The sequence below is a fragment of the Alligator sinensis genome, unplaced genomic scaffold (assembly GCF_000455745.1).
Source record: "Alligator sinensis unplaced genomic scaffold, ASM45574v1 scaffold10_1, whole genome shotgun sequence".
In the NCBI taxonomy this organism is placed as follows: Eukaryota; Metazoa; Chordata; order Crocodylia; family Alligatoridae; genus Alligator; species Alligator sinensis.
The window spans coordinates 75,726-93,749 of NW_005842169.1; the positions used below are offsets into that span (position 1 = coordinate 75,726).

Below are 18,024 nucleotides of genomic sequence, written 5' to 3' on the forward strand. Positions count from 1 at the left end.
TCATCTATTGTCTAAATACAGCCTTTCTTTCTGTGGATTCTTCAATGTGAACCAGCTAGACAAATAACTAAGATATTGGAAGGAAGTGATAAATGACAAAGGGGAAAAATAAATCATTATATTTTTTTCTATAGAAAAAATGCAAGGGTAACCCAGGCTTAAAACTTTAATTAAAGGCAATTACATCAGTGTCATAATTTACTGAAAAGACTTTACTAGTAATTGCTTGCTAAACTCCAAGATAATCTGACATAGCAGGTCAGGCATAACATCCTACACCATGTGCAAGTAAATTTTCTTACCAATGCAAGCTTGCTTGGTAGGAGTTCTTTGGAAACCTGCATGACATTTGCAATAATAGGATCCAGGTGTGTTGACACAATCACCATTAGTACATGGGTTTGATGTGCACTCATCAACATCTGTTGGCAGCAGAGGAGATGCCCATTAGAGACTTCACACTATTATATATTCAGTAATTCTTCTTTCAGGTATACCATTTCATGATTGAAGAAATAAGGTAATTAACAGTGAAATGCTTAAGCTTGAAACCTATGTTCATTACCAAATTATTTCCCCAAACACACAAACCTATACTAACTGTAATTATGAAACTCCATTTTCAAAAAACAAAAGAATACAGATAACATGTTTTTTGAAAGAGAAGGGAAAAAAAGCTGAGGAATTTGAGACAAGGGATCTGACCACTAGTTAACAGACGTGAAAAATCCTTTGTTTAGTTTTGTATTCACTTATTAAACAGAACAATCACCTGTTCTCTTTCTTCAGAATAATCAGAATCTACAAAACAAATCTACAGGGCAACAAGCAAGTTTTAAACACTTAAAAGCACAGCTTACCACAGTGCCTATAAAACGAAATTCAGATTATAGCTTTAAAACAATGACTGTATTGTGAAAGTGTCAGACGGGGGTTTGCAGGGGGTGTCACACAGCAAGAGGAATTACTTGAAATTCCTCTACGGAGACTGCAGTGCCTTATAGACTTCATAGATTTCATAGACATTAGGGGCTGGAAGACCTTGGACCTTGCAAGATCGAGTCCAGCCCCCCTGCCATAGGCAGGAAGTCTGCTGGGGTCAAGTGATCTCAGCAAGATAAACATTCAAACACCTTTCGAATGAATCCAGAATAGGTGCTTGTACCACCTGTGAGGGAGTCTATTCCAGACCCTGGACACTCAGACTGTAAAGAAGTTTTTCTACATATGATGAAGTGAACTTGGGTTAACAAAATCTTGTGCTCTCTATGTAATTTATTTAGTCTATAACGGTGCATATCTACCCTGCCTTATGTATACCATACCCCAGTTATTTATCATGGAATCATAGAAAATTAGGGTTAGAAGGGACCTCAGGAAGTCATATAGCCCAACCCCCTGCTCAATGCAGGACCATCCCTAATTATATCTCAGAGAAGGTTTTGTCTAGCCAGGTCTTAAAAACCTCCAAAGATGGAAGTTGCACAACCTCACTGGGTAACCTGTTCCAGTGCTTTACTACTCTCCTCATGACAAAGTTTTTTTCCTAATATCTATCCTAAACATCCCCTGCAGCAACTTAAGACCACCATTCCCTGTTCTGTGATCAGCCACCACTGAGAACAGTCTAGTTCCATCTGCTTTGGATCCCCATTTAGGGTACTGAGTATTAAATCCCTCAGGGACTGAGTATTAAATCCCCACTCAGTCTTCTCTTCTCCAAACTAAATAAACCCAGTTCCTTCAGCTTCTCCTCAGAAGTCATGTGCCCCAGCCTCCTCCCCATTTCTGTTGCCCTCCACTATTGGTCCACATCATTTCTGTAGTGGGGAGCCCAAAACTAAACTTCAGATGTGGCGTCACCAGTGCTGAATAGAGGGGAAGAATCACTTCCCTCGATCTCCTGGCAATACTCCTACTAATGCAGCCCAGTATCCCATTAGCCTTCTTCACAACAAGGGCACACTGTTGGCTCATATTCAGCTTACAGTCCACTGTAACCCTCAGGTCCTTTGCTGTAGAACTGCTGCTTAGCTAGTCAGTCCCCAACCTGTAGCAGTCCATGGGATTGTTCTGTCCTAAATTCAGGACTTTGCACTTGTCCTCATTGAACTTCATGAGATTTCTTTTGATCCATCCTCCAATTTATCTAGGTCTCTCTGAATCCTAGACTTAACCTCCAGTGTATCTACTTACCCCCCAGATTGTTGTCATCTACAAACTTGCTGAGGGTTCACTCCATCCCATCTTCCAGGTTACTGATGAAGATATTGAACAAAACCAGCCCCAGGCCCAACTCCTGGGGCTGCCAACTAGATGTCAAGTCATTAATTACTACCCTTTGAGCGCGACGATCCAGTCACTGTTCTATCCACCTTATAGTTCATTCATCCGATCTATGCTTCCTTAGCTTGCTTGGAAAAATGTTGTTGGACATCGTATCAAAGTCAAGTATTCAGATTGTAGTCACATTGGTTTAGAGGCAAAAGCAATCAGGACTCATGGAAGAAGTGATATTTGCAATTAAAGCAATTTTTTTGCAAAAAACTAGTTGGTCTAATAAAAAAAATATTACCTCTACCATAAGTCCTGACTACTTTTGCTATAGTCAAGGAATATCATGTCCCCTGGTCTCCCTGCATCCACAGAGCCAGTCTATTTGTCAAAAGGCGATCAGTTTGGTCAGAAATTACTTGCCCTTGGTGAATCCATGCTGACTGTTCCTAATCACCTTTTTCTCCTCCAAGTGCTTAGAAATTAATTCCTTGAAGACTTGCTCCATGATCTTTCCAAGGACTGAAGTGAAGCTGACCAGTCTGTAGTTCCCTGGAAACTCCTTCTTCCCTTTCTTAAAGATGGCACTATATTTGCCCTTTTCCAATTGTTGAGGACCTCTCCCAATCACCATGTGTTTTCAAAGATAATGGCCAGTGGAACTGCATTACCATCAGCCAACCCCCTCAGCACCCTTGGGTGTATTGAGTCCAGCACCATAGACTTACACATGGCCAGCTTTTCTAAATAGTCCCTAATCTGTTCTTTCGCCACTGTCAGCTGCTCACCTTCTCCCAAAACCATGCTACCAGGTGCAGTAGTCTGAGAGCTGACCTTGCCTGTGAAGACTGAGGCAAAAATGGCATCAAGTACTTCAGCCTTTTACACATCATCTGTCACTAGGCTGCCTTCCGCAGTCAGTAAGGAACCTGCACTTTCCCTGATCTTCCTCTTGTTTCTGTCATACTTATAGAAAGCCTTCTTGAAACCCTTCAGATCCCTTGCTAGCTGCAACTCCAACTGCACTTTGGCCTTCCTGATTTCATCCTTGCATGCCTGAGCAATATTCTTATACTCCTCACTAGTCATTTGCCCAATTTTTCACTTCGTGTAAGCTTCCTTTTTGTGTTTAAGCTTACTGAATAGTTACCTGCTAAGCCCAGCTGGTCTTATGCCATACTAGCTAGTCTTCCCGCATGTCAGGGTTGTTTGTTCCTTCACCTTCAGTAAGGTTTCTTTAAAATACGACCAGCTCTTCTAGACTCCCTTCCCCCTCGGACTGGTCTTGGTGCATCTTTTACACCCACTTTCACATCTTTATGGCTCAGTACAGACATTCAAAACCCAAGGCAGAACTGATCTAAGTTACACAGTTTTCTACAAGCAGTGTAGTTTAGATTCGTAGAACACACATTTGCCCTTTGGTGGGGTGGGGGGGCAAATCTTAGACCAGGTTCCATCATTTTTAAACCAGTCTATAGGCACATTTACACATGCATCTTGACTGCGCAGTAAGCGAAAGTACTACACAATTCGGGCATGCGTATAAACATGTACACCAATACTGTACTGTACAGTAAATATGGTGACTTATGCCAACGTTAGGGTAAATTTGATACCTGCATTATGGTATCAAATTTATGACTGATTAGTTACTGCACAGTAATGCACTTGTAGACGCCTTACTGTGCAGTAACACTGTATGTGTGGGCTAACTTGGGACTAACTTTAGTCCCAAGTCAGTCCACATACAGAGTTAATGCTCTTTAACACCTGCATGTGTAGATGCCAGCCTATTCCCACTTACTGTACAGTAGCTTACTGCGCAGTAAATTTAAGTGGGTATAAATGCACATACAGACATGCACTATGTGTGCTGAACTTCTATTTTGTTATGGGCATAGACCAGTTTCCAATCACTTACACCAGTAAAAGTGTAATGTCTGTACCTGTCCTATGTGGCCAGAGACCAACTGGCACCTTTATGGGGCCAGAAGCAACCTGAAATGTAGTTTTCTTTCCAAAGATTTTCAAACTTTTTTTAATTTAAGGTCTGATTTAAAAGTTCAGTTCAATTCAGTTCTTTATACTTTGGAAGTAACTGGCTGGCCTGAGAAATGCAGTCCACAATCATGTTTCTTCAATTCCACTTTGTAGCTGCATATGCTACTACTCTTCCACAATATGAAAATACAAATGGCCTGAGACTGGAAAATGGCAAACACTGGTTTTGCTATGAGATATATTACAAGTAAGATCCCTCATATAATGGGATATACAGGTGAATGAAGTCATTGTTACAAACAATACAAATAATGTTTAAATATGTTTCTTACAGATTTTGAGATATTCAGTATGACACTGTAGCAAGCTGATCTGTAAGAGAACTAGGAGCTAGATTCAGTGACGGTTCTCTGGTAAAGAGTGAAGCAAATAAAAAGAAAAAAATGGAAGAATCAAACAGCGCTTCTTATGCAAAAGCTATTTAGTTCTTTAAGAAACACTCACAGTTGAATGTGCAGTTCATAGCATCACTTCAATAAAGCCAAAAGTATGAAGCAAAAATGAAGAAAAGAGAAATTGAAAGAGTTAAAAAGAATGCAGAAATAGTATTTATTTTTTAGCGTGGCTACTTGTATATGTTCATAAAGCCATTTGTTATCCTTTAACAGAATTTTATGCATTTATATTAGCTCCATATTCCCAAGCAGCTCGACAATTCTTGGCCATAGAGAATATTTTATTCTTATGAACAGCAGATCAATCCTCCGGATATTTTGGCTGCATGCTCAGTCAGTATGGCGTGCCCAAAAGGGCTGTACATAATTTCTTCAGAACAAAGCCCATCAAGTAGATCTACTGATAGTGTATCAAACTCTAAATCATATTTTCTCAAGAATGTTGTGTCTAACATCCTAATCCCAAAGACTTCTATTATATATTTTTCTTGCCTAAGCATTAGAGAACAGAAGGAATTTATAAATAATAGACCCTATACTTCTCTAACTTGTTAAGGTTTCCAGTAGAGCAAAGTGATAATTATGCTCTAGGATACACTTCTAGGTAAATTCATAGCTGCTTAACCATGAAGGAAATAAGTCTATTCTGCTAGGGGCTCTCACTGGAAATGAATTTATGAACTCTAAAGAAGAATGCGATGTCCCTCTATATCAAATAACTGATATAGGATTTAGAAAATGCGTTATAATCCAGGTGTGCCAGAAGATTCCCTGTATTTGCATGTGAATCTTGGCTTCCACCACATTATTATAGGTTGGCGATAAAAGAGAATAAAGATAAACATATTCCAATAAAAATAGTTGTTAACCTTGACTTTAGATTGCTAGGGTGCATGTCCCATCCAAAGAAAGAGAAGCACTTAATCTATCCATTCCCTTTTTCAGGCTCAACTATCTCCATTTTTCAGTGTTTTACTCATCATAGTTAGCATAAACTTGACGAAACTTGGCATGGAAAGTTCAACTGTTCTATTAAGACTTACTACTTTAAGTCTGAAAACAAAATTCAAAAGGTTAGAGGACACTTACGCCCCTTTTAAATACAAATCTTGATACAATCACAATATCACACTGCTGCTGGTCCTCCTTAGTATTACATTTTTTTCCACCTTTTATCCAAAATCTTTTTTCACAAAAACAGTGGTAATAAGGAAGGGTAGATAGTATACAGGCCTCCTATCACTTCAGGAAGAGGAACTGATGACTTACAAAACAGCTCAGTATTAAAACCCTTAGGACAGCAGTGGTTTATATCTGTCCATCATCGGGAAGTGTTTCTGGGAAACAGTGTATAATCCTACTTTTGGTCTGAAAGGACCATTTGGAATAAGTCACTTTCTTTTTTTGCCCTACCCATAAAAATTCTTTAATTATTTCTGAATTCTTAAAATATCCTTTGGGGTTTTCTCTCAGTATGGAACCAAAGAGATACAACAGTCTGCATTGTTCATTTATATGTTATTAACCCTACCCCGTATGGTGAAATGTGACTGTTCCCAATGCCGCAAGCCTGTTCTTTCACTAACCAGAACAGAATCCAAATTGGATTAAAATTAGTCCTTTAGCTTAATTTAATTTAATATATCATATACAGATATTTTATACAGTTAAGTTTTCCAAGGTCAGATTCCGTTCTGATCAATGTTACTGATGCTCAACCTTCAAGCCCTAAAGGCCAGGTAAGTGGAGTGGGGCTAGTCTGTTGGCTATGGAGCAGCCTCATTCATGCCACATCTGATCCCACGCACTGCAGCGACTGGGCACCCACCAGAGCCAGTCCCACACACTGGCACAACCCTGAGCACAGCAACATATCATCTGACCTGTGGGGCCCCCCATGGGTCCAGAAATTTAACAGCAGGGTAGCATTAATTGCCATGGCTTCCAGAGCTGCCAAATTTACAGACCTATGGGGAGGCCCCACAGTCCCACAGGTTGAATCTGGTCTGTGGGCCAGAGATTGTGCATCACTGATCTACAAAAATTGCCATTCACAGCACACACGCTAATATGGCACTTAAGATACTGTGATTATTTCTCTATACTTCAAAGAGAAAATTATAGTGAGATCTCAGAACTCGCCTTGCTAAGTGCTAAGTTCTTATAGCAATTGCAATACATGCTGTAAAACAGGGTGGTTCAAAGTACAAACCAGAGCACATGTCTACACAAGACATTTACTGCGTGGTAAATTAATTAGCTGCCCAGTAAAAATGTCACATGTTTATACCTGCACTGCAGTGCTATTAGGCAGCAGTAAACTAATTTACTCCAAAGGAGGACAGTACTTGTAAACACAAGTGTTATCCAGCTATGGAGTTTTTTTTTACTTCGCAGCAGCACACATGTAGACACTGCCCTGGCTGGCTGAGGCACAAGGGTAACCTCACATTGAAGCACCCTAATGCCCCAGCCAGTACCTTCACAGCACGCTGAGCTGGGCTGGAGCAGTCCTGGGATGGCAGGCTGATTCCCCAGGCCCCTGCCAGCTGGGGCTGCTCTGTCCCAGCTCAACTAGCTATGGTCCTGGGTGCATATGTAGAAGGCATGCCTAGGAGCAATAAACTCATGCACATTAATATGCACATGTAGATGCACCCAGTAGATATGAAGCCTAATTTAGTAATGGTAGATATTCAACACCCACAAGAGAGAGGACTGATCCCATAGAAGTTCCTTTTAGCAACCTAATCTTTCTTAATTTTTCACTTTCTGATTGCGAGAGAGATTCTGATTATGTACAGACATTATATTTCCACCGGGAGAATCAACATTCTCCTAGATAGAAACTACAAGCATATAGACATTCATCAAGTCTGTCCCACAGGAAAAATGCTTCCTGAAGGAGAAAGTTCTTCCCCTTTCAAAGAGGAAGATTTCTCCAACAGGAAAGAATACCTATCATTTGCTTCCTCCTGGGGACCAGGAGGAGTTGAGTGGTGGTCTTCCCTGTCTAGGGAAGGTGTAGCAGGCACTACCCCTCTGTTCCTGGGAGGGGAGGAGCAGCTGCTCACTGCTCCCTGCCTGATCCCCAGACTGAGATCCCACATCTGAGTAGGGGATGAGGGGGCTTCCCCACTGTTCCCTAGACCAGTGGTCCCCACTCTGAGGAATGGGCAGAGGGCTTTGCCCCACTGCTCTTCCTCCAAAACAGACCAGCCTGGGAGTGGAGCACAAAAATGTTCTCCCCGCATTTCTTAAGCCATGTGATCCCAAGGTTTGGGGAAGAGACAGGGAACAGCAATAGCTGTTTCCCTTACCTCTTGGACTGGTCATGCCACACTGCTCCTTCTGCTCTGCTCCTGGAGACCAGGAGTAGAGCAGAGGAGGCTCCTCCCCTGACTAGATCCTAGTCTGGGGAAGCACAAGGAATCTTTCTCCATTACTCCACTTCCTCCAGGATCAGAAAGTGTAAAGCGCTCACTGCTCCCCACACTTCCCCTGGACTGGGATCACACTGGTCTGGTGAATGTATGGAGAGCAGGGAAGGACGGGTGGCTGCAGGCCAAATGCCTGTAAAATCCCTCTCCAGGAAAGATGTCTAGTGATGGAAATTTCTCAGAAACTAATCGTGTGATTAGTTTGTGTTGATGTATACTGCAGCCTAAATAAGCCCTTTAATTCTATTCAACTCTGAAACAGCTGTGCTTTTAGATTTTTTGTAACTATGAAACTGTGTTTTACTTTTAAGAGTAAGCAAAAAACATTTATAAATATAGAAATATATATAATATATCCTATATATAGGAAATATTTAGAAAGAACTGCACTATGTTTTCAACTGTGCAGGATCAAGTGCTAAATGACTCCCACCCCCCCACCCAGATGATCCACAAGAGTATGAGAACAAAAATGTGTTTATATTGTTAGTTGCTACAAGTAGAGTCCTAAGATCCAAAGGCCTACAAATCATGCCTAGATTTAACTTCCACTGGAAGAGAATGTATTCTTACAAATTTCTCAGCCAAGTGTGGTAAGTGGGAAGTTCCATGAGCCTCCCACTATATACTTCCCTGGACCTTTATTTCTAAATCCTAATGATACCATCAAGGTTGCTCTAAAAGCACCTTGCCAATCAGGACAATTGCTGTTGGGTACAAGCTTACTATTCAACAAGCACATGTATATATAACACACAACTTTAAAAATTAAAAGTTGTACTCTTTATAGCAATTATGGATCAAAAGCTTGTTTTAAATACTTCAATATTACAGCATCATAAAAAAAAAATCTGACTCCAATTCCTGACCTAAAAATATTCTGTTGAAGAGAGGTAAAAAAAGATTTAAAATCTCATGTTTTAAGGACATATGTCTGAAAGTGAAAAATATAAAAACAATCAGAATGTGAATATGACAAGGTAGAAATATGCACTTACCTATACAATCTCCATTTGCATCCTGCTTATATCCCATGTTGCATTCACACCGATAACTAGAAATGGTTGGTATGCATCGCCCATTTAAGCAAAGGTTGGGGTGATGCTTACAGACATCTATTGTCTGATTGAGTATTGCTGAAAGAAATTACAGAACATGAGACAATTTTGACATACAAATGGAGTTGAGAGGTCATGTTAAGTTATTTTATCAGTTCTATAATCAAATGTGTAAGTTTAGCTATTTTTTCAAGCTTTAAAGAGAAAGTATTTCAAAGAACGATTGATTGATGTGGTTGTGAAGATACTTAAAAAACAACACAAATATATTAGACAAATGGTCTGCATTATGATTCAGCATTTATATCAAAGATCTCATGAGAAAGAAACCACTGGGTTTGGATCTATGCCAACTGGGGTCAACATTTTGGCAGTCATGTCACTGATTATCTCGGCACCTTCTCCATGTGCCACTCCAATCCCCTTCCTTTGGCTGATCTGCTGCTTTGTTTTCTGCTCCCTGCCCAATTTGATACTCTGCTTTCCGCTCTGTCTACTGCTGTTCCGTGTGTCCCCTTCCTGATCTGCCATATGCCACACACAGAGCCATGCTGTTAGGGTAGATTGTCATACTTTATGCTTTAAAGTTGCACCTGTTTATAGAGTGTTGAATTATAGCATTGTTTAAAGTTTTCTTTTATATTTAGCCTAAGGTTCTGTATAGCCTCATTATTATCTGAACTTTTCATTTTGTTGGTGTTTGCAATATCAACTGGCCTTGTTTCTTGCAAGCAGCTTATGGCCTTGAGTTTGCTCGCATGATATTTCTTTCCTTTTTCTATCACTGTGAGAAGGTTTTCTAACACAACATAGTAACAGTTTTGTTACTAGCCCAAATTAACTGAACTTGGCACTAATCAGATGAATCAGAGGGATGAAATGATTATGATATGTTAATGAAAGGTGATAAAGGAGACCAATGGACAATGCTTAAAGAAAGACACCAGAAAAGGCCAAATTAAGACGTGTGCTCGTAATGGGGATGATGAACAAAGGAATATGCTGACAGGATAAAATATGCACAATATGCTGACTGCAGATAGACCAATCTAAAAGCAAGAAGTCGTCAAAGGAGTCAAGTTAAAGAAAAGCATAAGAGGGGGAAGCAAAAAAGTTAGTTGTCGTCGTCATCATCATTTACATCATGAATCCAGCTTTCAACACCTGTCTGGATCATCCCAGCCAACAACACACCCTTCGCTTCAGGAACTGAGTGGCTGTCTTTTCTGTGAGGCAAAGTAACATCTGGGATTGGGTGAGATCATTGCACTAAGTGTTTTTTCTCTCTCTGAATATAGAAAATGCTGAGATAATACTTGTTGTATTAATAAAGTTAGACTGATTTTAGGACACTGAGTTGTCTGTGTTCGTATTTCACGTTCCATTTAAGGGTTAATTGTGTTTTAACGATCCCTAAGCACTATATGCAGGTCAGTGGTGCAAACAATGCCACTTGACCCCCCCCCCCCCCACCAACGGAAAATATTCCCACCTTTTTTTTTTGTCAGTGGTGCAAACAATGCCACTTGACCCCCCCCCCCCGAACTAGGAAATTTACTCCCATTATTTTAATATTTAGGGTACAGCTATCCTAATATTTCATCTGTTTAACTGAATATGGCATTCATCCTACAGACACTGACATGTCCTTAGTAACTTTACGCATCTACGTAGTCCTACTAAATATTGTTCATTTTGAGCAGTGAGCCAAGGTAATATTTTTAGGGGGAGTTCCACATTTAAAATAAGGAAAATATATCTAGCAGTTTGTTTTAAAAACACTGGTGGTTGTCTGAAGTAGCTCAGAGGTTTGGAATGCTACATGTAGTGCTGACTGAGATGGACTAGCAATAAGAGTGCAAGAAAGATGTTCAAAGGCACAAAGTAAGACTATAGTGCAAGCACAGATATTTTCACTATTTGATTATGTATGTAAAAGCAATATATGACAGGGCAACATAAAGGTTTTATCATTACAAATTTGTGATGACTGTAATGTTCACATGTGGCAAATATGAGCGTGATTACCATGACTAATATAAGCATAATCACTAACACTATTCTAAGGACAGAAGAGCCTTTCAAAAACATTTCCTGGAATAATATTGTGCATCTTTCTGTAAAGTTTTAATCATCATAAGTCCAATTTTGCAGGGCTGAGAGGGAGAGAAAAATCTAATCTAATAAATCGAAGACATATTTAAAATAATTTAAAATAGATTTCAATTATATAAAAAAGAGATAGTGGTTTTAAAATCTGCTGTGTCTGATCCTTTAGGAGACTAGGAATTTTCTTTTCCTAATGAAGTGAAACTTTGAACCCTGCAGAGTTGTAAAATTACCTGAAAGCTATGAACAAAACAAAGACTTATTTATAGAAAACTGTAAGAGGCCCAGGAACAAAAATGACTTCAGCAGGTAGAATATTCAGTGGTGGTACTGGGAACCCACTTTTAGCAATATAAGCATTTCTCTGGAGTGTTACTTTTTTGTGTGGTAGGTAGCAGAAGCTACTTATAGGTTTGGAATAAATCCTCTGGTACAGAATGGACAGATCCAGTAATGTGGTCCACTGTAAGATATTGCCAAACAAATCCTGCTTCCCAAAATTGTCAGAAATAAATATGTTCCACCCCTCTACCATCTGTTATAAGAATTTTACCTTAACTTACATTTTTTTTTTGCCAAATGCAGAGGGTTACTGGCTATAATACAGTCCTCTGAGGCTAAAGCCATCAAAGGTACATAACTTATGGGAATATCATTGAACAACAAACAAGTATTATAACTGACATTCCAAGGAATACATAGATAGTGAAAGTGGAAAAAGGACTAATGAGAAAGCTTATCTGTAATCCAAAGCAAGAAAAAAAAAACCATACCTGTTCTGCAATCTGTTATACTTAAGTCAACTCTTTCATAATAGCATGCAAATACCTTATATGCACTTGCATTAACAAACACAGGAACACAGACTGGAAGAGGCCTGCTGGGCCATGGTCAGCTATATTTAGATAAGATTTTCCATGTTCAGACTAAAATGCAAGAATCACATGAGCAAGCACCAAAGATATTTAATCCTTTATCAAAAACAGAGGGAAATATTTAAAAAAATTAAGAAACTTACTTAGTCCAGTAATGATTGGGCCATTCCCTGTGGGACTCTGGCCACCAGTCCCTACTCCTGCTCCTCCTATGCCAGGTGAGAAGCCATTGCCACCAGGAATAGGAATGAATCCAGTTCCTCCTGCGCCATAGCCATTCCCATTTCCACCAGGAAGGAATCCATTTCCTCCTATTCCACCAGCTCTGGAACCACCTCCAACTGGAATTCCATCTATGCAAAGTCTGCGGTATTCATCTACCAAAAACGCACAAAAGACACAGAGTTAACCAAACTTTTATGAAAAATAACATGTAGAGAAATACAGATCTCTGTTTCCTCTGGAAAAAACAAAGTAACAATCCTTCATTTTTTCAAAAACTACTGGGCATGTCTACATGTGCTGTTAATTTGAAGTGCGCTCTATGGTGCAGTAAAAATACTATGCTATAAGCCTACTAGGGAGTACATCTATAATCCGCTCCTAAGAGGGAGCATGTCTGCTCCCAATGGGAGTAGTCTGGTACAGGGCTGCTCCCCTGGGTGTTGGCCATGGGAACGACAGGGAATATGGGCCCAGGAGAGCTCTGCTTGCTGCAGCGGCAGCTGTCTCCTGGCCCCACACACATCAGATGTCCTGTCTATTTGAAACATTCAAATACCATGGGTCCCAAGGCCCACTCGCCTAACTAGTTGCCCCTATTGTATGGGGGCGAATGGGTGAGTGCTACAACAAAGGCAAAAAACAGGACAGGAGTGACAGTTACCAGCTAGCTCTGGGCTGTATGTGCAGACTTCACCACACAGCTCGGGACTGGCTGGGAACTATTCTGTTCTGGGGCAGGTCCCAGTCAGCTCCAGGCTGGATGGGGAACTCTCCTCATGCAGGGAGTTCCTGGCCCCAGTTTCATGATCAGAGCAGGGGCTGGGACATTACCCTCTGCTCGAGCCCAGGAGCTTCCTGCTGCTAGGGCAGGCTCCGAGCATGAAGCCTGGGCTGGGACAATGTCCCCCTGTCCCAGCAGCAGGCAACTCCTGGCCCCAGCTCTGCGATCAGAGTTGGGGCTAGGACACTGCTCCCTGTCCCCAAGAGCTGCCTGCTGCTGAGGAAATGCCAAAGTTTAAAAAATATATTTTAACTCCTGTATCCTTCAGAGATCTTGGGATAGGTAAACTGAAAATATTTTTTTGCTATGGATGGGGAAAGTCACTATGTGAGTATAATACAGAGAGACTAAATGAACTACTGATGTGGTGTGTTTTGCTAGTTCAAAGTAACATGAAAAGCTATGGAAAGAGAAAGCAGCTGTTCCTTTAAACTGAAATGAACTATAGACCCTCAGAATCATTTCCTCTTTGAGCTTGACCACAAAATCTGCCCCAGTTCCCAAGAGCTACTTCCAATATCAACAACAAGAAGTTATAGAAACTGGTTCTAAATAATAATGGACCAGAAAAAATGGTTCACAGATGAAAGCATCCAGATTAAAAACATAAGAATGAATAATTATATAAAACTTGACTTTTCTCCTTCACCTGAATTATAAAGCAATTTAAAACATGTCCAATGACCTCTTAGGCCATTCAGGATGGGCAGGAAAAAAAAAACACTTACCAGATCCTCTAACAGGACACATCTCTGGAACAGATCCAACGGCCCAGCATCGACCAGATTCACAGCAGCACTGCATTTTGGTAAACCTACCAGGAAGCTCTTGTGCACAGCGACCATTCACCAAGCTGGAGAAACATGTGCCTGCTCTCTGATCTGGACATCAATTTAAAAAAAAAAAAAGACCAAAACCACTAACATAAACTGAAGGTCAGGAATAGTTCTCTCTATCATACAGATGTTAGGAATATTAGCAAAGAAACACCAAAAAGATTATTAAAAACAAATTGAAATGCAGTCAGCTCTACTACTGTTTCAAGTACACTAATCTTGCATTAATTCAAAATGTAATCATCAAACTCATCTTTTTTTCTCATAGCTTTGAAAACGATAAAACCCTTTATAGGTACTTGTATTTAACCTCTATTAGCCAAAATGTGACAAAGACTGTGAGGCCAACACTGGAACATAAGGAAGAGTGAAGAACCTCCTACTCTCCCACATATACACCTGCACAGCCTCCTCAGACCATGGGTCTGGGTTGTTAGGGTAAGCATATGCTGTACGCATGCCATTCCCCTACTATAACATATATGTAGAATGGTACAGCCTTGGATTCATTCTCTAGAAGTCCTGGATAGGAAGTAATAGTATACCATATTTTGGAGTCTCCAAAGCTGGATTCCTTGCTATGCTGCTCCTGGGACAACTAAACTGCTGTCCTTTACAAAGAGATGAAAACTGCAGATGCATAATCGAGCCCAATATCAGGCCTATGTAACAATGGGAGCATCTACAAGTACATTAAGGTGCTTTTCCTAATGCACATTAAATGTAGTAACTACAATGTGAGGCACTAAACAAATCCACATGAGGCTGCTTTAATATGCAGTAATGAATGCCCATGGTTTTTAAGTGATGCTTAATGCACAGTAGCCTATTTTACTGAGCATTAGCATAATCACTTTTTTTACATGATGCTTTAATGTGCAGTAAAATAAGCTACTGCACATTAAAGCACATATGCAGATGCACTTACCAGGTGGGGTAGCATAGCACAAGCCTTATGTGCTGCCTAAATCGGGGTATGTACAAAATGGAGCTAAGGGATCAGCTCACCCTCCTGTCCCCTGCCCCTACTTCCCTTTCCTCCTGTACCTGCACCTTCCCTGAAGTGATTCTCTCCTCAGCTTGAGCAGTGAGAGGGCAGAGAAGTGACTGAGGTGTACAGTAGGAGATTTGCTGCTGCTGGGAGAGATGATGCCTCCTTTTTTGCCGCTGAAAACTGATGAGTTTTGGTTGCTTGATGTGCATGTTGGTGGCAAAAAGGGAAGACCTTTCACCCCCAGCAGCAGAGGATCTCTGCCATTGCAGCATGTGCCACTGCTGCTCAGAATATAATACTGACCAATTATGCTTCTGCCCAATAATGCTGCTGAAATCAGTGGGACTGAAATCAAAGGAAGGTATTACTCAACTTTGGGTAAGAGCAGCAGGACAGGACCACAGGAAAAAAATGAATAAAACCAAAATCTGTTATGAGCTACTAAAAATTTGAGATGGTCTACTTTGGTATTATACTATCAGTAAGTGGATAGACAATTTATTTTAATGTAAGTAGAAAAATATTTCCTTTTTAAAAAAGACAAAAATAGATATATTTCCTGCTCAGTGTTTTAAGGAATTAAGCTGAATCAACTGATTTGTAATATTAACATCATTATATTATTTTCCCATTAAGCTATTTTGGTTTGAAGATCAAGATGTTTACAGAAAATTTTCAAGACTAAGCATCTAAATTATATACAATAGACTTATCCAACCCTTCTTGCTTTACTCATACCAAAATGTTTGGTTAACAAATCCTGTGCATGGACTGGGTAGGATCAACCCTACCTAAGAGTTGGTGTGTTCCAATAATTAGACATGAGGCACTTTAGCTTAGACATTAGACACTTAAGCTTTTTGTGCCAAATGGTTTATAGTATAACTTAAAAAAATGTGGCCTTTATTACACAATATAGGACACTTATATAATAATTCAATATCTGCCACTTATACCCTTCCTGAGCAGTCTCTATTCCAGGGGCAGGCAAATATTTTGTGTGAAAGGCCACTTACCAAGCTTTGGCGAGCTGTTGAGGGCCGCAAGGGTAGCCCTGCCGCCCCCAGTCACCATATTAGACTGGAAGTCCCACCCCCTAACCCCTGACCTTTGCCACTGGAAGTCTCTTTCCTTGCCCTGGAAGTGCTTCTTTTGGGAGGGAGGGTGCTGCAATCTTGAAACCAGGAAAAACTCAAATCACATACCAAAAAAAAAAAAAAAATCTACTGTAATTTAATTTTATTTAAAAATATTTTTGTACCGATTTATATGCTTGCAAAGTATATCTAAAGGTGAGTGCAAAATAGCTCAAAATACAGTCCTACTGGGAATGTATGTGCGGGGTATGTTTGGGGAGTGTGTGGGGGTATGTGGTAAGGTGTGGGAGGGTGTGTAGTGTGTGGGTATGGTGGGTGGGTGTGGACTATGTGGCTGGGGTGGGGGATGTGGGAGGGTGTGGGGTTATGGTGAGTGGGAGAGAAAGGGAGAGATGGGGCCAGGCTGCTGACTCCATCGCGTGCAGCTCTCACAGATTATGTGCGAGTCTCACGTGACCCCGCACCCAGGCTCCACTCCTGCCACCCCACCCTGGGTCTCTGCCCACCCCAGGGCACTGGCATGGGCTCCAGACTTGCCCGCAGCCACCACTCCCCTGCTGTTTCCTTGCTTTCCCTCCTGCACACCCGCCCCACCACTCCCTGCACCGCCACTGTTTCCCGCTCTGGCTCCAGCCCAGCTGGGCCAGCACCACACAGCTCCTGGCTGCTGGGCTGATTGCAGCGATTTTCCCACCTGGCTCCATCTGATCTTATCTGCATTTCCTCTCCAACAGAGCGAAGAAGGGTTGTGGCCAGAACCCCAACTGGCCTTCCAGTTGGGGGCCAGATCAAATTTTTAGGGGCCCCACAGGCTAGACAGAATGGCCTGGCAGGCTGAATCTGGCCCGTGGGCCATGTTTTGCCTGTCCCTGCTCTATTCTATGAGCAGCCCAATAGGACTATTTGCAGTGAAAAGTACTATTCACTACGAGTAAGGGCAAGTGAACTAGCCATTATAACTTTTGGAGTTTTTTTAATCAGACTTGGCATGAAAACCAAAGAAATGAATGCATAGGAAATGATGAATGCATGGAGCATTAGACAACCTGAAACCTAAACAAAACCTGAAACCTAAACAAAATTGTATGTTAGCAAGCGATGTACCAGTGTTTACGTTACTTCAAAAAGTAGATCTCGGTTCCTTTTCTATGACACTCCCAAATATTGATTCTACAGAATTACTGAGCTAATTGACTGGAAGGACTAACTACAATGCTAACTATCTTGGTACTTCAATTAATACAAACATCATGGAACTTAATCACCCAAATTGTTTGTGTAGCATTAAATGTTCATTTTAAATTGACAAGAAAATGGAAAATTTAATTTAGAAGGCAGCCATTTTGCCTTCAATTTATTTTGTACCTGGATATTGCAAGTAAATCATGCCCCAATTCTGTAAACCCTGAAGAATGTGAAAAAAATTGCATTTGTGGGATTACATGAATGCTTTATATCCATATGTTATATGGTTGCAGCACTAGAATTTTAATATGCAACACCAAGCACTATTCAGAACTTCTTCCACTATGTACTAGGCAAAAAATGAAAAGGTGAAAGGTATTGTACAGCAGAACAGTTTCATTGATTAAGTGATTAGTCTGTTTTCTCATGTTTGCACAAGAATCTAGGGTCCTGAATATAGATCTTTAACAACAAATCTGAAGAAATATTACAAACTGATATCCCTTCACTGAGTTTCACCAGCTCTTACCTATTGGTGATGCATAAGGGGTGCACCAACACTGTTGGTGGTGTCTGCAGGAGGTTGGCACTCGCCACCCCACCCCCGCTGGCGTCTGCAGGTGGTCAGCAATCGCCGGTGGCTGCCGCCACCGCTGCTGCCAGTAGCATCTGTGGGGGGGTGGTGGACCCT

At 40.9% G+C, this 18,024-nt stretch overlaps 1 protein-coding gene across 1 annotated transcript in view; it reads right to left on the reverse strand.

Annotated features, from left to right (window-relative positions):
• Positions 1-18,024, reverse strand: part of LOC102384441 (fibrillin-2-like) — a 231,092-nt gene that overhangs the window by 70,768 nt on the left and 142,300 nt on the right. The window contains exons 8-11 of the mRNA XM_025206706.1: positions 13,950-14,102; positions 12,359-12,592; positions 9,172-9,309; positions 303-422 (exon numbers count right to left, since the gene is read on the reverse strand). Of these exons, the coding sequence (XP_025062491.1) occupies positions 303-422; positions 9,172-9,309; positions 12,359-12,592; positions 13,950-14,102 (645 nt within the window). The remainder of the gene's footprint in view (positions 1-302; positions 423-9,171; positions 9,310-12,358; positions 12,593-13,949; positions 14,103-18,024) is intronic.